The sequence below is a fragment of the Phycodurus eques genome, chromosome 10 (assembly GCF_024500275.1).
Source record: "Phycodurus eques isolate BA_2022a chromosome 10, UOR_Pequ_1.1, whole genome shotgun sequence".
In the NCBI taxonomy this organism is placed as follows: Eukaryota; Metazoa; Chordata; class Actinopteri; order Syngnathiformes; family Syngnathidae; genus Phycodurus; species Phycodurus eques.
In genome coordinates this window covers 8,170,581-8,193,953 of record NC_084534.1, presented here as the reverse complement: position 1 = coordinate 8,193,953, position 23,373 = coordinate 8,170,581, and the positions used below count along the sequence as shown (strand labels likewise).

The window sequence follows — 23,373 nt, the reverse complement described above, 5'->3', positions numbered from 1 at the left end:
TTCAACATAACAAAAAAAGTCTTTATGACTAATCAACGTGGCATGATAACCACAGCCAAAGTTTGAGGGATGATTTCTTTTACGGCCGTCTCAAATGAAACCGATTTTGTGATTATGGCTTGTTGTAAAGTGATTAGCTCGGCTGTCTCCGTAGCCGGCGGCCCCTTTTAGAAAGAGCGAGAGTGAGTGAGAGGAGGCGCTGTTTGAGGTTTCACACCCCGGGGTGGGAAACATGGGCGGCCCTTGACACCGCTGACTGACAGCGGCTCAAAACGCTGCAACTCCGGCTGTGCTTGGAAAACCCAGACTAACCAATGAGGTAAAAGCTTCGCATCGACGTCATTTACAGGCGGCCAATTGCAGCGAGCCATAGGAGGCTCCTGTTATCACTGTTGCGCTTCCAACGTGGGACTACACAGACCGACCAGAAAAAAAAAAAGAGAAAAAAAAGGAAAAGTTAGCCAGAGGACACAACTCATGGTGACGGTACACGGTGAAAAGGAGGGGGACTCTACTTTTTATACCATTACTCGGATTGTGATTGCAGTCTGCAAATGATAAAATGCTCACCGGGTTCTCTATCAGAGTTTGGGAGCCTTTTCAAAGTTGGATTTAAACAGTGGAGACTGAGATTTGGACGCTATGCTTCGCTCGACTTGAGACCAACGCTGAAGTCATTTTAAGGTGGACAAAGTTTTTGGCTCAACTTTTTGTGTGTTCGCGCGCGGTGGACATTAAAATACATGGACATTAGTAACTTTACCTTTGCAACTTGTGTGGTTGCTATTGTCATGTCTCCAGCGAACCGGGCGCACTGTGCCATTTAAACGTCTTTTTTTTTTTTTTTTTTTACTTGTTAGACGTTTGCAAACATGTCACAAAAATTGGCGGTTACGCTGAGAATGTAGCATTAAATGTCAAATGGACGGTTAACAATTGTTACTTTGAGTCGGAAGTGCAACAATCTGACCTTCTTTCTTACCAGGCTGTGGATCACCTTGGACTCGAAGCGCGCGTCGGACATCGAAAGGAAAGTTGGACCTCTCTCCTAAATGACCACTTGTTTTTGGTTTGGAGTGGACTTCAAATGAAACTTTCAGTATGATTTAAAGGGTATCTAATCTATACGAGGCTGCACTAATATTCCAATTTGCGGGTTCGAGGGGAGAACTCAGCAACTGCGCTCTTAAAACTGGATACAAAATGGCGGCGTCCCCGGGACGTTTTGGATGTGCTTCTCGTTGTGTTATTTATTTCTTTTTTTCACTCGAACTTTTTACCACTCATGGATTGAGTTCCGAGTTGCACTGTGCCCAGAACTGTACCTGCGATAGAGATTCTGTGGACTGCAGTAGTCTGGAACTGACAGCTCCGCCTGCGGATCTGCCTGTCCGGACGATTTCCTTGTAAGTGAATCACTCAATTCCTCTTGTAATGACTTAATTCCTCGTAATACTTGATTATAGCCTGAATTACAACTGCTTATGTGATACTTGAAAAGCATCTATTATCTTGTGTTTCGGGGTGGCTTTGCATGAAGTTGTATGGTAAATTAAGGTTATGCCTGCGGCAAAGCACCTGTCATCAAAGTCATTAACCAACAGCACAACTTTCTAAGTCTGCTGCAACCTTTTGTATGTGAAGATGAATATTCAGTTCATTACGGCTTTCACAAGAGCCCAAGGCAGCCAGGCCCAATGCCAGACCATATTTGAAGTCGTATTGCTGGATGTATTGTCCACCGCATCATTTCCAGATGCTGTTTTACATTGTACTTAAAAGTCAGCTCGTCCAAAAATGGCTGCAAGAATCAGCACATATACTTGTTTTTTTTTTTAATTGCGTGATCCTAACAGCAGACTTCACTTTAGCAAATGGAGAAGTACTGTCCTCAAGGGCTCTCATAGTTATTGTTATTACTTATTAAATATAGTCGTCTTTTTATTTTGAAATGGACCCATAACCCCCAGATAGATGGTAGTTATCAAGACCTCGGCATCTCTTTAATCATATTTGAAATGTAAAAGTATGATTTAATTATGTCCTTGTATTTCCTCCCGGGAAATGACTCAGATAAATATTTAATGATTTGATTGATCAGTTTTTAAATGTTGTCATCTTTTATGTGAAGTTCACAATGAGAAAATGCATGTCCTAAAGGGTTGTGAAAATCGATGGCAATTTCTGTCATACAGTAGATCATTCCTGTTTAACATTCCCGAATATCACTCACATTATTAGTTTTTACATTAAGCAGAATATCTATGAAGGGGAACTTGGAAAGAAAATGCCATTTTGTTTTTGTTAATTGCTATGATAGTCAGGTGATGGACCAAAGATTTTTTCCCGTGTTAGACACTTTGTTTCCCCCTCACAAGAGGTAAATGGAACTTTTTAAAAGTCCCCTCAAAAACAGCAAAAGTACTTTTGCCACTTCTGCATTCACATAACACTGTCACTGAAGTCCAGTACTGCATGTGTTTATTGGGTATATGTGTATGCAAACGCTATCATGGTTGTCTTTGCAGAAGGTGCGTAACTTATGTTGGGTAAGTGTCTCATCATTACAGCTGCATCTGGTTTGTGATGCTACTGATCCAGCATTGTCTCTCCAAGTTGTATTATCTCAGACAAAATAAGATTTACATCTTTAGATTATTGTTTAAAACCGCTAAGTTCCATATTTGTCTACTTGAAACTGTCAGATGTGGGCAGGCAACTCAGAGAGAAGAACTTCGCTACTGTTAGTCCTTGAACGTGTCTTTATGACAGTAACTAACCACAAAAGGGTAATCTAAGGATTTCATCAATGAAGCAGTTTTTATTCACCAAAACAGTTCTTGGCTAGCTAGTTCTTAGCTAGTTTGTAGCATAGTAAAACAGGGCTATTAGTATTATTCTAATAATTAGAGAGGCCTCTCAATATCTGCAGTGGGATTGCAAGACAAATTACCAGTTGATGTTTCAATAATCAACATGCAAGATAAAACACGGTAAAATAAATTACTGTATGTTCTTTTGCATTTGACGGCTGATTAGACGAAATGTAATGCTAAACTGTACGTTGCGTATACACAGAACAAGCGCAGAAAATGTTTCTAGGTAAAATGAAATGAACAAACTCACTTCCTACAAACAAGTCAGTTTAATTTAGGTAAAGTAAATTGAAGGAATTTAATTGAATGGAGTTAATTGTACTTTTTTGTGTTGTGGATGGAAACTTAATTCAGTTTGCGAGGGCTACCAAATCGTATGACCTAATTTATCATATGTCTGACTGCTTAGCCTTGTGCGATGAATGTTGAAGCAGAAACCAACCAGCTGAAAATAGATTTCACAGTCTTTAGTCTATGGAAAGCACCACGGTGGAAGACTGGTTAGCACATCTGCTTCACAGTTCTGAGGACCGGGATCCAAATCCTAGCCCCGCCTGTGTGGAGTTTGCATGTTCTCCCCGTGCTGGCGTGGGTTTTCTCCGCGTACGGCGGTTTCCTCCCACATCCCAGAAACATGCGTGGTAGGTAGATTGAAGAGTCCAAATTGCCCGTAGGTGTGAATGTGAATGTAAATGGTTGTTTGTGTATATGTGCCCTGTGATTGACTGGCGACCAGTTCAGGGTGTACCCCGCCTCTCGCCCGAAGATAGCTGGGATAGGCTCCAGCCCGCACATGACCCTAGTGAGGATAAGCGGTACAGAAAATGGATGGATGGAGGGATGGATAGTGAATGGAGTGGGTACACTCCTCCTGTTGATATTGTGATTATCTTGTAAACTGGAATTGCAGCTAGGGGTGTCCCAATCCGATCATTGAGATTGGAAATCATTCTGATGTCCGCAAATAAACGAGTATCGGATCGGACTGGATCTAAAATCTCAGCTTTTAGCACTCTTATACAAGCAGTCCATTCCATGCTCTGCTCCAGCAATTACATCCAGCAACGCCCGGACGGCATGCAGAGCCCACGTGATCACAACAGGTTGCTAAGGTGCTAACATAGTAGCAAGAGTAAATGTTGCTTGCTTAAAGTCGTTTATTGACAATCAAGTTCACTGTAAAACTAAACGCATAACAAAATAATTAGACCTATTGAATGTTCAAATACATCACAGCCTTCGTTTCTTTCTTCGTCTTTGTTCACAAAAAATGCTAGCTCTAAGCTAACATACAATGAATGAAAAACACCATTTGACGAGCTAATGAAAATTAGCATCAATGGCACTTATACAGTATCTCTCAAAATAATCAATATATATGTATATACACACAAACGCTGTGTAAACGCGTACAAAGAGGCAATGTAACAATACTCTGGCATATATTCTTCAAATTCATGATGATAACATCATTATGATAACAATATTCTATCATGACTTCTTTTACTTTCTTTGTTACTGCAAGTGTGTATCTCATTGCGTGCATTACGCTGGCCCTCAGAGGCCAAGACGTGCACAGCAGGAAGAGCGATTGTCCCTAAAACTAACTAGTTGCATCAAGAACTTCAAAAGTATATTGCCGCACATGTGGAGAAAGCAAATTATGTTCCCACCATATACTGACATTAAAAAAAAAACTGAATTGAACTTTATTTTGCACTTTAAAAGGATAATTTGTATTTAATATTTATTGAAATTATTTTTCATGGTTTTCTAATTAATTTTTTTATTCGTTTCAAATGTGGAATATGCTCATGTTTAAGTTAAGCAGTGGTTATGTTGCAATTTCACTATATAGTTTTATTGGTTTTATTCAAGTTATTTCTCAGGTTTTCCTAATGTAATTTTTATTAATTATATTCAGTTGGAGTACATTCCTATTTTTAAAGTTACTTTATGGAACCCATTGGTTGATAATAAATGGGTCAGTTTTTCTCATACCTACTGTTGCTAATTATTTTCTCTGAGTACGAGTACTCATACAAAATAAGTAAAGTATGTATGATTATTGCTGATATCGGATCCATACTTCAAAATAAGTAAAGTACCGTAATTTCTTGTGTATAATACGCATTTTTCTTACCCCCAAAATTGTCAAAAGTCAACAGTGCGCATTATACATAGGTATAGGGGAAAATGAAAAAGTCTTTCAAATTTTATAAATGTATCCCGCCATCTAGAGGTTATGAAAAAGCTGCACACTTTCATTCCAATATGCCACTGCCCCCTAGAGGTTATGAAAAAGTTGTATCATTCATTCTAGTATGCCACCTAGAGGTTGTGAAAAAGGTGTCCAACACTTTCATTTCAACATGACAGTGGTACATATGACTACCTATATGTGCAATTGTGCTCATAAGTTTACATACCAAGGCAGAAGTTGTGAAATATATATAGAGATATTTTTTAAATATGACTGAGCAACAACCATCATTCATTTCTTTATGGTTATATTTTGTTTAATGGTAATGCATTTCTGAAATGCTTGACAGTTTAATTTCAATGCCTTTAAAATAAAATTAAATGTGTTTCGCCTGGTCCTTCATGTTTTCTTTAAATAATTGTCACATCTTACAAATTCTGCCTGGGTAATCAAACATAGGAGCACAACTGTGTGTTCTCTCATTTACAAAATAAAAGTAGGGCTGTGAATTTCAAAATAAGAGCAAGTAAATAAAAATAAAGTATTATGTGTTCAAATAAACTGCATAACTTCAGAATAATTATTTGAAAAAACTAAAAACAGATAATACTTCATGCTTTGATCATACGGGTAGAAGAAAACTCGTGCATTGTAAAAATGCATTCTAGATGGGTAGAAGGGGTTTCCAGGATTTTGAGGTCAACTTTGGGAGTGCGTATTATACATGGGTGCGCATTATACACAAGAAATTACAGTATGTATGAATATTGCTGATGTCGGCTCAGACCAATATCGGTATGGGCCAAAATTCAAGTTTGTAATATCGGTATCAGATCGGAAGTGACAAAGTTTTATTGGGACATCCCTAATTGCTAAAAACATTTCTAAATGTTAATGGATGTAAATTTAGAGGGTCTGTGTTTATATGCTGTGCACACACATCCACTCTTAGTAGCAGGCATGTTTTCTGATGCACCACTATTGCCACATGTGGAGAAAGGAGGCTTACTGCTTCACAGTAGTCCAGATAATCTTGCAATCCTGTTTTTAAATAATTCTGTACTACAAAGTGGCTATCAAAAGAATGATGGGGCTGACTAAGAAGGAGGTCATTTCACTCCCTTAAATTCCATCCAGTGTTCTTTGTCACTGGTACTTTTCCCATTTAGAGCAGTGCTTCTGACATTGAACAAAAGGTTGTTGGTTGTTTTCTCCTTGCATCCGATTGATGCTATAATGACATTCAAAGCAGGTTTCCTCTCATGCAGTCACATATTGTCTCTCAGGAGAGGTGCCTCATCTTATTTTCAGCCACAGTAATGTGTATAAAAAGCACTTTGCCCACAGTGCCACCAACATAATGGGATTTTTCAAGTAAAAAGAAAAAGCATGAGGATTATTCATTTTGACTGTGATTTCTGTGGTGGGCTAGCGATAAAGCAGATATGCAGTGTCTGTCAGACTGCAGCATTTCTCATACAAGAATGTATTTTATTCAGTACACAAAGTACAGTCTTTTGTAGCATTTTATCGTACTTTCCAATGTTCACTACTACACTACAGCAACAGCAGCCCAAAGAAAGTCTGGTCGAAAGCCAGCGGAAGCCAAACACTGAATGATCCTCTTTGTAGCCCAGCATTTCCCAAGTGGTTTCCCAAGTTCCCTAATGTGCTTGGCATGCTCTACTGCTACTTATCCCCAAACCATAGCCCTAAACCTCACAGAGTAGGCTTATGGTTAAACATCATCCTTAACAGTTGGCTTTGGCCTCTGCCCTCAGGAAATAGATTTGTGTTGGTGGTTTTCTGATTGTGGCTGGTTGAGGACTGGATGGCAGAGGGTGGGTCTCCAGATCACCTGGCCTCTGGGAATATGAGCTGATAATGGGGAGGACGGTGGGGTCAGCTTTTTCAGCCTCCTGCATGCAAGTGTTTTGTCAACGCTGTGGTTCGCCACCAATCATGCCTTCAGGCTGGTCCCACTTGTTGGGGAAAGTCCTCTCAGTGGTCAGAAACCTCAACTACTGGCATACATGTTCTTGTGGTGCTACTTGAATGGCACTATGTCAGAAATGGCTTTATTTCTAAAGCTGTTTTGATCCTATCACTTACTTAGTTAACTTGGAACATTTTCTGTTAAGATAAACTAGACAACAGCTAAATGCAAACATGCTTGATGAACATTTAAGCAGTCACATAGCAACAACAGCAGCTTTAAGCAGGGCTTATAACCCTTGTGGTTTCAGGGCAATTTCACACTACGCAGTGTTGTAAACCTGTGGTATTGAGAGTGATCATATACCAAGTTTGTTTATTGCCATAGTCTCCCTTGCTTGTGTGCCTTGCGTGTTCCTTGGCAGATATTTTAAAGTCACAGTTTGAGCATCAGGGAGGGTTCTAGGTGATGTTATCCTTGGCACTGATTTTTATCAGCTGTTCTTCACTTTTTGTTTCCATTAGAGGTTATTTGGTGTGATGCTGCATTGTAAAACTAGTGGGCATTGTAAATATGCCTGTTTCATGAAGAACACAAGTTTAGGCCATATTTGTAGAAAATGTACTCTTTGGTGGGGGTAAAGAACTGCTACGGTAGAGCTACTCTATACAGATAATGCCTAAAAAATATGAGAACATGAATGGGACTCATTGGCCATGCACTGGGGAGGACGATTAAACAGCTGCCTCCACAAGTCATTCTTCAGGCATCTTGTCAATGGAATAGACAGGTGTTATGTAAAAATGCTTTTTTTCCCCTTGTTTTCCTCTCCACTAAAGTCTGTCTACAACATAGATTTAATCAATTAATCATTGATGAATTTTGTACATCTGGTAAGTGTTTGGATGTTAGAAATTTTTTTTGACCTGGACAGAGTTGGAAGTAATGTGCAAGTGAGGCAACTTCTCTCCAAAAAATGTGCATTCCTTTAGACCAGAAATGTAAAATGTCCATAGATTTTTGCCCGACTAGAATAACAAACCCCTCAGAGGCAGAAAATAATTGTCATTCTCTACGATTATTTCTGGACCTTAATTTTTTCAAGTGTTCCTGTGACCCTGAATAGGATATGGGGAGTAGAATATTAATGACATGTTAGCATTTCCAACATTATCATGCTGCAGTCCGGGGTTTAATGTAGAAGGTACAGTGCTCTGTGTGTACATGCAAGAATGTGCACTTGGACAATGAGTAAATACTGACTATGAATGCTGTATGGCTAGCGTGAGTGTTCTTCTCATCTGGAGAATCCAAGCTTGCGTCGGTCAGGCTGGCCACAAGGTCATGCTTTGCCTCTGGCTACTGCAGACCCTCTTGCCCAAATTTGTCTGTTTGTACAGCCTTGTCTGTGTGCCAAAGCACCAGTGCACATGGCCCCAAGATGTGGCTCAACATCCTGCCTCGGAAAACTTAAGAAACAAACTCGCTCTCCCAGTCTGGGTGATCCCAAAGGCTTGAGCAACTGTTTTTCTGCGTTGTGTGTGGGCCCGGAGCATGTGTAATGCATGGGGTTAAAAATGCGTATTCTCGTAATGCTATGCGCCTAAAATCAGGCACCTAATTTCTTGTCACACCCCCCTTCCACAATGGGGCACATGTCCAAGTTCTTGCTGTGTTGTACTCTGGGTGAAGTGGCCGTTCCAATCAGACCGCATTTTGTCAGACTGTCATTTTTGACAAATCTTGTCGCGTTGCTACCTGAAGCTTTAGCATTTCCATCAAGTTTAATATTTGTCTCATCAATCTAAAAAACGTTGTCCCAGAATTTCTGAGGCTTGTCTCTTTACTTTTTAGCAAATTCCAGCTTGGCCTTGATATCTATCCATCCATTTTCTGAGCCGCTTATCCTCAAGGGTCGCGGGAGTGCTGGAGCCCATCCCAGCTATCATCGGGCAGGAGGCGGGGTACACCCTGAACTGGTTGCCAGCCAATCGCAGGGCACACATAAACAAACAACCATTCGCACTCACAGTCACACCTACAGGCAATTTAGAGTCTTCAATTAACCTACCATGCATGTTTTTTGGGATGTGGGAGGAAACCGGAGTGCCCGGAGAAAACCCACGCAGGCACGGGGAGAACATGCAAACTCCACACAGGGGTGGCCGGGGATTGAACCCCAGTCCTCAGAACTGTGAGGCAGACTCTCTAACCAGTCGCACCGTGCTGCTTGGACTTGATATTCTTATTGCTAATGATCTTCTGGTATAGCCTCTTCTCCTGGTGTGGCCTTCCTTAAGCTCTCGCAATATTTCCGTCGTCAACTGCAGCTGTTTTCCTTGTTCTACTCGTTCAACATCTGTTACTTACAGTACAGGGCATTACAAATGGTTGTATTGTCTGTGGTCAGTGTGCAGTGGCTGTAATAGATTTTCCATCTTCTCTCAGCTTCACAATTGCTTGTTTTTCACCCATGGACAGCTATCTGATTTTCATGTAGGTTATACCTCTAACTATGATTATTGTGGGCTTCACAGGTGAAACCCAAATTCTAAACTATGCATGGACATTCAGCGCTATGTATTGTTTATATAATCAACTTAATAGGCTGCACCAGGCACACAGGCACACCTGGGCAGCAAAACTCCTGTCATTCGCATTTTTCAATATCTTGCATGAAAAATGGTTTATTGGATTGTTTATCAATTGTTTATCACATTCAGAATCCAAATATAAAAATACCTAAAGTATTTCTTGTGTATAAATGCACATTTTCTTACGCCCAAAATTGTCAAAAGTTAATGGTGGGCATTATACATAGGTATAGGGGAAAATGAAAAACTTTCACATTTTATAAATGTATGCTGCCATCTAGAGGTTTTGAAAAAGCTGTACACTTTCATTCCAATATGCCACCGCCACCTAGAGGTTATGAAAAAGCTGTACAGTAGTACACTTTCATTCTAGTATGCCACCGCCACATAGAGGTTATGAAAAAGGTGTAGCCTACACTTTCATACCAATATGACAGGGGTACGTATGACTGCATATATGTACAATTGTGCTCATAAGTTTACATACCCAGGCAGAATTTGTGAAATATTGTTTATGAATGATGACTGAACAACAACCTTAATTAATTTGTTTATGTTTTGTTTAATGATAATGCTTTTCTGAAATGCTTGACAGTTTAATTTCAATCCCATTATAATAAAATAAAATGTGTTTCGCCTGGTCCTTCATCTTTTCTTTAAAAGAATTGTACACATCTTACAAATTCTGCCTGGGTAATCAAACATGAGCACAACTGTGTTTTCTCTCATTTTCTCTTACTAAATAAAAGCAGGTCTGTGAATTTCAAAATAAAGTGCTTAACTTCAGAATAATTATTTGAAAAACCTAAGAAAATTTAGATAATACTTCATGTTTTGATCATGTAGGTTGAAGCAAAATCATGTATTGTAAAAATGCATTATACATAGGTAGAAGGGTTTTCCAGAATTTTGAGGTCCACTTTGGGGGTGCGTATTGTACATGGGTGTGCATTATACACGAGAAATTACGGTACTTGCAAATAAAAGCAGCAATGTTCATCTCATGTATCATATTAGTCCTTTTGATGTCCAACCCGAATATTTTCAGTCTTGAGCAAAAATAAAAGAAGTTAGCCGCACTGTTCCAATACTTTTATGGGGGGGAATGTTTTACAAACCAATGAAGTTGGGTCGTTGTGTAAAATATAAATAAAAAAGTTTTATGGGGAGGGGGTGGGGGTGTATTACAAACCAATGAAGTTGAGACGTTTTGTAAAATGTAAATAAAAACAGAATACAATGCTTTAAAAGCACGTTTCAACCTATATTCAATTAAATACACTAAAAAGGCAACATATTTCATGTTCAAACTGATAAACGTTTTTTGGAAATACAATATTTACTTACGTATTTTGAATTAAATGCCTGCAACACGTTCCAAAAACCTGGGACAGGGGCATGTTTACTACTGTGTTACATCACCTTTCCTTTTAACAACGCTGAATTTGTGAACTGAGGACACTTAATGTTGAAGCTTTGTAGGTGGCATTCTTTCCCATTCTTGCTTTACGTACAGCGTCAGTTGCTCAACAGTCCGGGGTCCCCATTGTCATATTTTGCACTTCATAATGCGCCACACATATTCGATGGGAGACGGGTCTGGACTGGTGGCCGGCCAGTCGAGTACTAAATTTTTTTTACTAAGATGTCATGCTCTTGTAACAAGTGCAGAATGTAGGTTGGCACTGCCTTGCTGAAATAAGGAGGGACGTCTCTGGAATAGACATTGCTTGGATGGTAGCATATGTTGCTCCAAAACTTGTACGTACATTTCAGCATTAATGGTGTCTTCACAGATGTGCAAGTTACCCATGCCACAGGCACTAACACAACTCCATACTATCACAGATGCTGGATTTTGAACTTTGAGCTGATAACAATCATGACGGTTCTTTTCCTCTTTGGTCCGGAGGACATGACCTTCATGCGTTCCAAAAACAATTTGAAATGTTGACTCGTCAGACCACGGCGCACTTTTCCACTTTGCTTCAGTCCATCTCAGATGAGCTCAGCCCACAGAAGCCTGATGCATTCTGTCTTTATTTACTTTTATGTTACGTACCAATTCCTATGCTTTCCATCCATCCATCCATTTTCTGAGCCGCTTATCCTCACAAGGGTCGTGGGAGTGCTGGAGCCTATTCCAGCTATCTTCGGGCAGGAGGCGGGGTACACCCTGAACCGGTTGCCAGCCAATCGTAGGGCACATATAAACAAACCTTTTTTCTTTTAACACTGAACTTGCGCAGTGTGAAAGGCCCCTGTGTCAAAGCACAACTATAACAGCAACGGGGGTGTGGCCATCACATATTTGGAAGTGGTGACGCACCAGCCTAGAAGGAAGTCGGGAGGCTTTCCCCGCTAAGTGGACCACAACTCAGCAATATGTATTTGTCATTGTTGGAAAAGAAAGCCCTAACTTTGCTTATTTTATGGAGGAGGAGGCGACGTAGCAACAAAAAAAAGAAGGGAATGCGAATATCCCATACTAATTTCACAGCAGCATTTCAGAGTTTATACTCGTTTGTGAGCTTTTTAGTTCCAGGAAGAGCGCTTCAAGTGTTTTTCAAGCTGACCAGGGAGCTTTGGAAGGGAGTTTGAAAGCCTCCTGCAGAGACATCGTGGTATATTATTTTTCTATGGGGCCAAAGTTCAGGATAGTGGGAGACCGCAATTATTATGCAGTCCTCCATTTCCCCCTTGCCGTTTACAGTACAAGTCCATGAAAATAGAACTCATAAATCACTCCGTCAGCCCTACTCCCATTGGAGGAGCTTTTTGATATCAACTCTCCGGAATATAATTTTTTTCTGTCCGATGACGTGATGCTGAGCGTCAGATGCCCTCTGCATTGACGCGCTGACACTCCCTCAGCGCACACACAATGAATGGGAAAGACGAGGGTATCAGGGCCTTGCCAATTGCAGTGTGAAAGAGCCTTAACTGGTGGGTAAAATGGTGTCCGAGAGTTGTTGCTAGTTTTTGTGTAAACTCTCACTGCAGTTGCCTGGCTATAAACCAGACCCTGATGACAGAAAGAATTGTGTGTTGTGTGTGTTTCCATGCATGTATGTGTGGCTGTCTGACACACAGGTTATTATTTGACGAGTTTTATGATGCTATGACCACATTTAAGGGCTTTAGTCACCCATGGGACTGAAAAAAGAGGCTCGTAACACTCTGGGTGAGCAAACTTCACAGAGCATTTATATTAATCTATGATAGGAATAGGAAGAATAATGATGATGTATCTCTTGTTTGTCCAAGTCTGTGCTCTTTTGCTTTTCCCCTCCCATACACTGTCCTGACTTTACAAGCATCATGTCATGTTATGACATCACCCTTTTACTCCCAGTTTTCCTCTGGTCCCTCAGCAGCCATTCATTTAAAGCTTGTTAATGTGTTTTATATATCAAATAAGCTGCAAGGTGCAGCTGCTGAGCTCCATTTTTCTTTATTTTTTTTTCTTTGTCAGACTGGCCTTCGCTTACGTTATCATTTTGCACTTTGAAATATTTCTCAGTGGGCAAGTTTGACTCTAATGGCTTCGATTAGCCGCATATCCTTCCAGCAGTTTGGCCACTTAAAATGACAAATTGTGACCTATACTGTGAGATGAACTGGACTATAACTAACCATCTTAACTCCAAAAGTATTGAGTCATAATCAATGTGCAGTTTTACTTCACTGTTTTATTGTTCTTACAAGATAGAGGAGTTTCTGGATGTAATTTTAATGATAATGTGCAGTTGTTACATTTTAAAACTAAAGGAAACATATCCATGTAAAACATAAAAGACAGGTATACTTCTATGTCAAAAGTCGGTCATTTGACAAAAATATTGAAATGTCTCAACAATTGGCACTTTGTCTGTCAACCAGTCATAACAAAAAAAATAGAAACATTTTTGAAGCATTTGAGAACTAAATCAACTTCACAAGGTGTGCCTTGCTTAATCCCTGTGTCTGCTCCTCTCGCAAATATACATCCTTTCTCAGTTGGTTATATGGAACGACATGGCATTTCGTGTTCTCCCCCATTAATCATCAGAAGTGACTTCTCTGCATCTGATCTCTGCACTGCAAATTCCTTTTGAAGCAATTGCTGGGCCAAAATCTTGAAAGCATTAACAATGCTTAGTGCTGGATGCTGAGTGCTAGTCCCTTCCACTCCCCAAAGGAGGAGGCAAAGAGGGAGGCAAACTACTGTTATCACCATAACTTCATACAGTAGGTGTTAAATTGCGACAAACCTTATCTGATAGGCAAGAAAATAAATCAGGCTGAATGAAGCAGAGATAAATACACTTGAGTTTATGCCACAGTTGGCTGAGAAAAGGGTGTATGCAGGCATGCACACAAACGAAGGAATGGTTTTGTTTGTTTGCTGCGGTCTTTAGCACCAATGCATCAGTTTTTCTGTGTTCCGCAACCGTGGGTGCGTTTTCTAAATACATACTGTATCTCTGAGCCTGTGCCAGCCTCAAGGAAAGATGCTTGATAGTTTTTTTTCTTTTTTTCCCACTTAGCTTCACCATAACGAGGTAATTGCCTCCTGTTGCAGGGGATGACAATTTAGTGAGCTAGACCAGTGTTTCCCAACCTTCTTCGCACCACGGAGTGGTTAGGAGTCTGGATTTTTCTCACGGACCAGGTGTGGTGGCGTGCGCACTTGCCTCGCTTCTGCTTCCTCCTTCACCGTTCGTGGTGCGTCCACTGTGGGTGTGATGCAGGAATGGGGGTCGGAGTTATTGTAGGCAGCCAGACCAGACTGCAGTTCCGTAGCTCCTCAATGAGAGAAGACTCAGTTAAAGTAGTTCTGCCTGTGTCGAGCAGCAACCTACGACTGTATCTGTATCAGAGCGGACATTGTGCGTGAGAGTTAACTGTTGTGGTAAACCCGTATTTTAAGTAGGACTCCTGATATAGTGTTGTTTCGTTCGCAAACGTTTCGTTCAAAAGAAAAAAATCTTTTCAGTTAACGTAATGAGCTGAATTACTTTATGAAATTATTTCGTTCTTTGAGCTCTTCCGCCGTTAGCCAGCCCGCTCGGACCGGAAACAGAAGCGTTTGAGCCGGCTGGGACCGGAAACGGAAGCATTATGTGCAGTCTCGACGTGTCAGTTGAGACGCGCAGCTGTTTCGGCGGAGAAGATCCGGTAAATTTTCAAAACATTTACACGCGAATTGCAATACAACAAAAATTATATAAATTGGTCATTCTTTCTCTGCGGCCCGATAACAAATGCCTCACGGCCCTGTACCGGTCCGTGGACCGGTGAGTGGGGACCACTGAGCTAGACCCCAAAGGGAGGTGCCCCATTAAACGATCATAACATAGACACACATGTACACCTCCCTGTCAGGCCTGTGCCTGGAGGGCAGACGCATGCTCTGCTATTACCTCTTCACCCTCTCAAACAAGGAGAAAGACACGTGGAGGGAAGTGGTCATTATCTGCAATCAAGCCCAGAAGACATGAAGAAAAAAAATGCTTTATGGATTAAATTGTAGTTTTAAAAAAAGTATATTCTTGAACAAGAGCAGTCTTTTGTTGGGGCAATAACTTGGATTCCAGTTACACTCTATTTTCTACAAGAAATTAGTCACATGCATTTTTAGTCAAATCCTGAATAGCAGTAGTTACATAATGCCTCAAATTTTCCTCGTGGGACAGGATGAGGAATGTGGTGCATCAGGTAAAAGTATACCCGAACAAGAATTCATCTCTCAGCAAGCCTGTGAAACATTCCTGGTCAGTCTCTCACGTCTGGATAGAGAGATGGAGGGGGGAGACTGGGATCTGTGGATTCCCTTTGTCTCACCCAGCCTAACCCCACCAGTAAACACAAACACTCCTCTCACTGCAGCCATCCCTTTGCCAACAGGCTGTGCGCCAGCAAAGCAGGAGGTGTGTGTATATGTGTGCGAGATAGCCTACTATAAGTGAAACTTGTTTAATTTGATGAAATTGGCATGGGAAATTTGGCCCACATGCACATCCTCCTCCCCCTCTTATGTTGTCTGAGGTAACTATATTGCTGAACAAATCATGTATCCTCTGTAAATTGAGTGCCAGCTATTAAATCTGTTTGACTAAAGTGCAAATTGATTGTTCGGATTAATGGCTTGTTTGTTTTGTTTGCATGCTGAGCAAGGGGAGAGAGAGTCATTCTATTGATAGTATTGATTTTGACCTGCTTGTATTCAACTGGATGATTTTACGCTTGGTTTTCAGTTTGAATTAGCCTTCTTTGCACATTGGGGCAGACTATTGTTATTCATTAGGGTCTTAACTCTGACTGCTGAAAAATGGCAATGAATAAACCAATATAAACGTATCTCTTACTAGTATCATAACTGTTCAATTAGTATCATAACTCTTCATAATTGTAAATTCACCCCCTCTGTTTTTCCAGAAATCTTGGCCACAACAAGCTGACTGCCATTAGCGTAGAAGTGTTTGCCAACCTACCCAATTTACGAGAGTTGTAAGTATCCATACACAGCAGACATTCAGAGTGTTTATAAGGGAAACTGTTTCACCAGAGCCCCCTGAAATGTTTGCCTGGTCACCACAAACAAGGTTTGAGTGATAGAGCCATACTTACTTAGTACTGGCAGTACTAAGTAAGTAGCAAGACTTGCGTGAGACCGGAACTCACAGAGACCAAGATAAGACATTGGCTTTCGGGAGTCGAGATCAAGTCAAGCCCAAGACCATAAGAATAAATTTTAAAAACTATGACAAGGTCGCACAGTTAAAGACCATTCTCTCTTGAATTAAAATTTTCTTGTAAATACATTTGACAGCCAAAAACATGGTGTCTGCAACGCTGTCACTGTGCATCATGCAAAAATCTCAAATCTTTTTTTTTCAACTAGATTTTTGCCTAAAATAAATCCTTGTATGTATTTAAAAATATGCGAGTGTAAAGCTAGTTTACGAGTGCTGCTAACAGTACAAAGAGTGAAAAAATAGCCAATTTAGTTGATTTGCTGTAGGTTACAGCCAAACCATCCATCCATCCATTTTCTTCATTGCTTACTAGGCTCGGGGGCTGCTGGAGCCTATCCCAGCTATCTTCGGGCGGGAGGCGGGGTACACCCTGAATCGGTCGACAGCCAATCGCAGGGCACATAGAAACAATCAACCATTCGCCCTCACATTCACACCTACGGGCAATTTAGAGTCTTCAGTCAACCTACCACGCATGTTTTTGGGATGTGGGAGGAAACCGGAGTGCCCGGAGAACATGCAAACTCCACACAGGTGGGGCCGGGATTTGAATCCCGGTCCCCAGAAGTGTGAGGCAGATGCGCTAACCAGTCGGTCACCGTCCTGGCCAGCCAAACTATAATACTGTTAAATAAAGCCAATTTAAGTTTGAATTAAAACTAATTTCCAGAAATATTCCTCTAAGAATGACAAAATTTGATTTGCTGGAATTTACAGATAACGTTTGTTTACCTATGGTTTTTTTTCGTTTTTTTTTCTTTTGAGAGGTGGATGGGGGCTAATGTTCCATGACGTCACCGCGTGACCGCGTGACGTCATGCGAAGTGGAAGAATAGCATATCATAGCTAGTCTCGACCAGTCTCAACGGCAAATTGTGAGTCCAGCCAGTCCGAGACCCAGACAAGACCAAGATCTTCAAAATGTGGTCTCATGACCACTCTCAAGACTAAGACTGGTCTCGAGTGCTACAACACTAGCTAGTTCATATTTAAAATTGGAACGTTTAATTAAAAGCAAACTACCATGAAAGACCAGTAACACACATTCCAAAGATGGTTGCACTACCACACCCAGTCTCTCTTTTTTTAAGTAATGTAGATGAAATGAAATAACACACAAATAGCCAGGTGATGTTTGGTTGCATCTTGACAGAAACGGTCGAGGTTAGATGAGAAGCAACTAATTTAATCTTTAGGATCAGCTGTCTCTCAGGAAAATAATAAAATTTCTGGTGTCCATCTCAATGTTGCTGAGTGCTTTGAAGAAGTTTTCATCCTAAAGGTTTTTTTGTTCCAGCACATACATTTGGGCCAGAGGACTGTAGCTGCTGCTTTTGCAGCGCAGTCTTGTCAACTGGTAAAGTTTGTGGTTGTCCTAGTAGCTTCCTCGTAGGTGTTACCTTGAACTCAGTCCGATTGAGAATAAGTGGTGGTTTTCTATATTAAGCCTTCCCTCCACCACCTGATACTGTAGCCAACGTTGGCCTTGTAAATATTTTATATGGCGAGGAGAGGACTTGGCTCAGTTTCACTCAGCACCTCAACTCAAGACATGAACACACTCGTACAAAAAGGAAAGGCTTCTATCCACTGGTGACATCGTCGAGCCAACCAGCCAGTCACACTCTCATCAACATATGTCACTTGGGTGTTATTTGTGTTTTTTAAAATCTTAAGTAATTTGAAATATTCTGATGACTTGATAGAATTTAATGAACAGCAGCCAATGTCAATCATAATATATTTGTAAAGTATTCTCACTGACCAACTACTGTGCTATTGTCACTTTTCAGGCGGCTGGACCACAATGAGCTGACCTCCTTACCAGATTTGGGGCAGGCAGCTTCCAGGATTATATCACTCTACCTGTGAGTATGGCCCAATTTAAACCCTTTTACCAGAATGATCTGCCTCTTCGTTACTGTATTCTTAGGCCACTGGCCTCTTTGAAATGTTCTTGAAATAGTCTCATGACATCTATCAAGGATGCAAATACTTTTACATGTCAGTTTTAGAACAGCGTCAGAATCTGACAATCTGCATAAAGTAGAATGTTACGGGATTACAAAAAAGTAATTAGATTTCTATTTGAGTTCTTTGGCTATCATTCTAACATTGAATCAATATAACCCTATTAGCCAACTATTTGTGTCATGTGAGCAAACTGCTTGCTTGCAGCGACTGCTTGTGTAAAGTCCTAACTTGGTTCCTCTGACTTGTGAAACTGCCTGTGGGGGCTGCCTGCATTGGCATTCACGAGAGATTTACTGCCTTATTTGGGAGACAGGATGTGCTAATGCTTCTCCTTGTCAAAAACATGTCAATCAACCAGTCACCAGAACCATTCAATCAACAACTTAAATTATGATTGTAAAACTTTTTATATTTTACATTGTACGGGTTTGGCAGTAGTAAAATCAAAATTCAGCCTAATGCTTGTGTATGTAAAATGTAAAAATCACAGTCATGTTACTTTTCCATACAATGGATTTTGCGTGATAGTCTAAGAAACTGTGGATCTACTTTGCTAACTTGAGCCATATTATATTCAACACTTACAAAAGCAAAGCAAATTTACACAAGGTAACTCAATGTGCTTTACATGATTAAAAGCATTTAAAAACAAAGGGGGAAAAACAGCTTATAAACATTGAAAACTTCCATCCATCCATTTTCTGAGCCGCTTCTCCTCAATAGGGTCACAGGCGTGCTGGAGCCTATCCCAGCTATCATCGGGCAGGAGGCGTGGTACACCCTGAACTGGTTGCTGGCCAATCGCAGGGCACATACATACAAACAAACAACCATTCGCACTCACATTCATACCTACGGGCAATTTAGAGTTGTCAATTAACCTATCATGCATGTTTTTGGGATGTGGGAGGAAACTGGAGTGCCCTGAGACGTGCAGGCACGGGGAGAACATGCAAACTCCACTCAGGCGGGGTCGGGTATTGACACTCGGTCCTCAGAACTGTGAGGCAGACGCTCTAACCAGTCGTCCACCGTGCCAACATTGAAAAGAAAGAGAAAAATAAAAATACAATTAAAACAATAAACAGTGCAAGAAAGATCACTTAAAAGTGGAAATGCTCAAAAAACCATGAGGAAAAAACAAGAGAAAAGCATTCACACTTGGAGCTGACGTCAATTCTGCTGGTAATTTATTACATTGGTTTGCAGCATATAATAAGTTATTTAAATGAAGAGACTTTCATGAGTTTCTTCTTCTCAAGAATGTCTCAAGGTATGTAAGTCACTCAAACACTAACCATTAAGGTTGTTTGAGGTAGCAACTAAACCATGTACAGCCTTGATGCTGGTATGATGATTTGTAATAGTTATAGTTGGATAGCAGACATTGTTGATTTATTTAGGTTCATTACAGACTTGCACTCGGAAAGTAGTCATTGTATATTTATTTGGTGGGTTTTCCATGTTGTCTGACTGTGAACATTCTTGTTACGCATTCTAGTCTTTTGCTAACCCTGAGCTACATTTTCTTCACACCTTGCAAGATAGAGTGCGGGCCGCCTGCCTGATAGCCTGCAGCTGCTGTTCCTGTAACACTGGTGATCATCATTTCGTTTTAGTGCTGAGCATTGCACGAGTCACACACCCTTAGCCTCTCTGTCATCTGCTTGCTTCTCAGAACTGATCCTGATGCATTTTGGTGGTATTTCTGCTTTAGATAGGAAGAGAGGATTCGAGATTATATGAATGCAACAATTTTAAATCTTTCCATAACTATTTTAATTATATTTTTGGCACTTGTGCAGTGCCACCCCAATGACTTTGACCTGTTATTTGATGTACTTGGCATTTTTATACAGAACAGAAAAAAATATCTGCTCTAGCCATTGAGTAACGCGCCTTCAAATAAACGGGGTATCTTTTTTTGTCCTGACTTGAAACCTGTTGCCAGGGAAAGGCCCATGGGTCTGACAGGAGAAGAGGCTAGAGGGAGGGTTGAATATTTACAAAGCCACACAGCTGAAGTGAAGGCCCACTGAACCACCTGCAGCTGCAACTGTCCGTCACATAGCTTACAGTAAAATGGTAACATCAAGCCGGGGTGGAGGATGAGGAGGAAGGGATGGGGGGATGTGTCCGATCAGGGTGACATCACTGGTTGGTGAAAAAGAAATAGCGTACCAATAGAGGACATTGTCGGAGGGTCATGTTAGATGTTAGAAAATGAAAATTAAAACAGAGAAATGCAAGTTTATGTTGTTCTCAATCACACCAGAGCTTTTGTGTACATTGACATTTCTCTTATGTGATAGTCGGTGGCTGTCCAGTACGTATGGCTCTGCAGAATATGTAGAAATGTATCAACTAGTTGCATACTTACAACACATAGACAACAAGTAAAGGTGGATCAAAAAACATAAATAGGTGTCATATCATCACTGTTGGGCGGACTCCTCGCACCTTCAAAATGACTACTTTTCAGGAAATCCAAAAATGGCATCTTGCTTTAGTTCCCAAAAAAATTGGTATTATTGTATACTTCATTTGTGATCATATACTGTTCCGCACAAACCTCAAGATAACACCACCCGAAAATCACGTTAAATCGCTCATTTACTACGCTAAAATATTCCCAGTTTTCTTCTGCTGTCATTGAAAACATGCACGCTCATACCAGGGCTCAAGAGTGCATGCTATAACTTTGGACACACAATTTTTCAATGGTGTGTCTCAAAAAGGTCTGCAGTGATGTGTTGGCCGCGAATGAAATGGCTCTTATGCTTGGGCCAGACTACAAGACAAATTTGGTTTTTCACCATTGCACTATGTCAGACTACTGCCATAAAATCTTGGTAACAACCGTTATCATGGTGACAACAAGTTGTTGTCAAAACAATGGATCGCCATAGGAATGTTGGGGGGAAAAATAGAGCAAAAGAGGAAAAAAAACATGCGGTGTCACTGGGTGCTCGGGGATGTTGTTTTGGGCTTTCCATTTAAGGAGGGCTTAAGGTATGTTTACGTACATTTATTACGATACAGCTTGAAAGCAGACAACAAATAATGATGTAGCCTAGCAAGCTAGCGCTAGCACTAACGTTTGTACTTAAACATGCCGGCGTTCTGTCGAATAATGCTCTGAAGCTTCGGTAAACATCGATTTGTATGTTGACAACGGAGAGCACAAGAGGCGATGCGCCGGTCCCAATACGCAATCCTGTTGGTTGACGTCAAGGCACTACTGTATGTCGGAGAGTTGTCGTTCATATGTCACACTACATGGAAGATATCCCCAAAAATCAAACATGCTAGACTTTTCATTTTGGCATTGTAGGGCTATCCCAGGGCCAAACTGTTGTTTGTGAATTATGTCACACAAGAAGTTTTGACGTAACCGACAAAATATGACCGACCCGATCTGGGAAATCGCCCGCGATAGCAAATCGGCCAATATTGGGGCTAAAATCTTGTAGTCTGATCCAGGCATTAATGATTCTTTGAAGTAAATGACAGACCCCCTTCTCCCTCGCACTACGGAGCAGAGAGTGGTGTCACAAACAGCGCTGCATGGTGCAGGTGCATCCACGTGATTGGTCATCACACTGGTGGCAATTATGCACAATTATACAGCACCCACACAAAGAGTTTAGAGGAGAGAGAGAAAAGAGATAATAAAGAATACAATAATAAATAGAATCACAAACGAATTTAAAGAATACTAGAATAGAATTTAACGAATACTAGAATAGAATAGAGGAAGAATTCTAGTTTAAGAAAATGAGTGACAGCAGAAAAAGAAGCAAAATATGAACACCTTTCGTTTTCAAGTCAAAGGCAGAGAGTGGATCTGCCAGAAAAATATTAGTGCTGGCTCCACAAATAATCTGCACAGGCATATAGACAGGGGCGGAACCTAGACGTTTTCAGTGGGATGGCCAGAAAGTGGGCAGAAAATTTGTGGGGTGGCCATGAAATGTAATTGTCGCTAGAGGGTGGGGTTTCCACCACCACCAAACACTGCCAAAGTGAGAGAAATGAGCATTCAAGAGCATTAATAGATTTGTTCTTAAGATATTTTCAACACTTTAATTTGGTTTATCATGCATATTTGGACATATAGGGTTCCCGGTCAACAGCGACAATATTGACTTTAAAACAGCTGAGCTTCTCTACTGTACACATCGTCCGCCATGTCAACTTCAAAGAGAGCTTCTAATACAGCTTGGGATGCAAAATCATATGGGCTGGTGCACCGTGGATGACAAGATTTTCAAATTCTGCTTTTGTCTTTATGGCCATCTTCCTTCGTGAATGGACCTACTAATTCCCCACAAAGATGACAGTGGAAACTAGAGAATGGTCTTACTAGTTGAAACCGCTGATGTGTTGCATACATCAAAAGAAGTTTCAAAAAGACCTGGGCTCATGGTAATCAGATGGTTGATGGGCCATGTTAATGAGATTTGGAATTAAGTAGAATCAAGAGTGAATAAAGCTCTTCGACATCAAAGACTACAAGAGCGAACCAAGCACCTCTTTATCAGACTTGTCCTGGCTGTATGATAATTATGGCCGCCTGTGACGGCAAGTAAAGTTTTCATAAACGCTACTATTGTTGTCCCAACTTCAAACACGCTTAGCACAGCTGGATTCTCAACCGTGGGAGGGAGCGAGCTTGGGTGGATGCTTGAGTGGTGGAACTGGAACACACGAGAGAGGTCAATCTCTTCCACCAGTCTGAGGCTGATCTGTTTTTCCCAGCATAGGTCACCAGCTGTTGACCCTCCCTCACTTCTTAACTATCCTCTATTTTTCTCCTCCCCCATTTCATCCAGTCTTGCTCTGTGGTCAAAGTAGCCACTGTGCGTTACTCTGTCTGTCTTGTTATTTGTGTTGTGCGCTTGCACGGTTCATCCTTAACCATTTATGCCTGTGTTTATTCAGGTGGGCACTGTGGTGTGACACCCCCCCCCCCCTCCCCCGCAAACCATGCCCCAACTCCCACTCACCAATAAATGACTATATGTGCCCATCTGATAGCTGAAGGCTA

General features: G+C 41.0%; 1 protein-coding gene across 3 annotated transcripts in view; it reads left to right on the top strand.

Moving 5' to 3' along the window:
* Positions 1–450: 450 nt before the first annotated feature.
* lrig1 (leucine-rich repeats and immunoglobulin-like domains 1) overlaps positions 451–23,373 on the top strand; it is a 50,532-nt gene continuing 27,609 nt past the window's right edge. For 2 of the 3 annotated variants that reach the window (XM_061687857.1, XM_061687859.1), the window contains exons 1-3: positions 451–1,406; positions 16,030–16,101; positions 18,143–18,217. In XM_061687857.1, coding sequence (XP_061543841.1) covers positions 1,204–1,406; positions 16,030–16,101; positions 18,143–18,217 — 350 coding nt within the window. In that variant the 5' untranslated portion in view covers positions 451–1,203. The remainder of the gene's footprint in view (positions 1,407–16,029; positions 16,102–18,142; positions 18,218–23,373) is intronic. The other variant, XM_061687858.1, reaches the window with a different exon arrangement.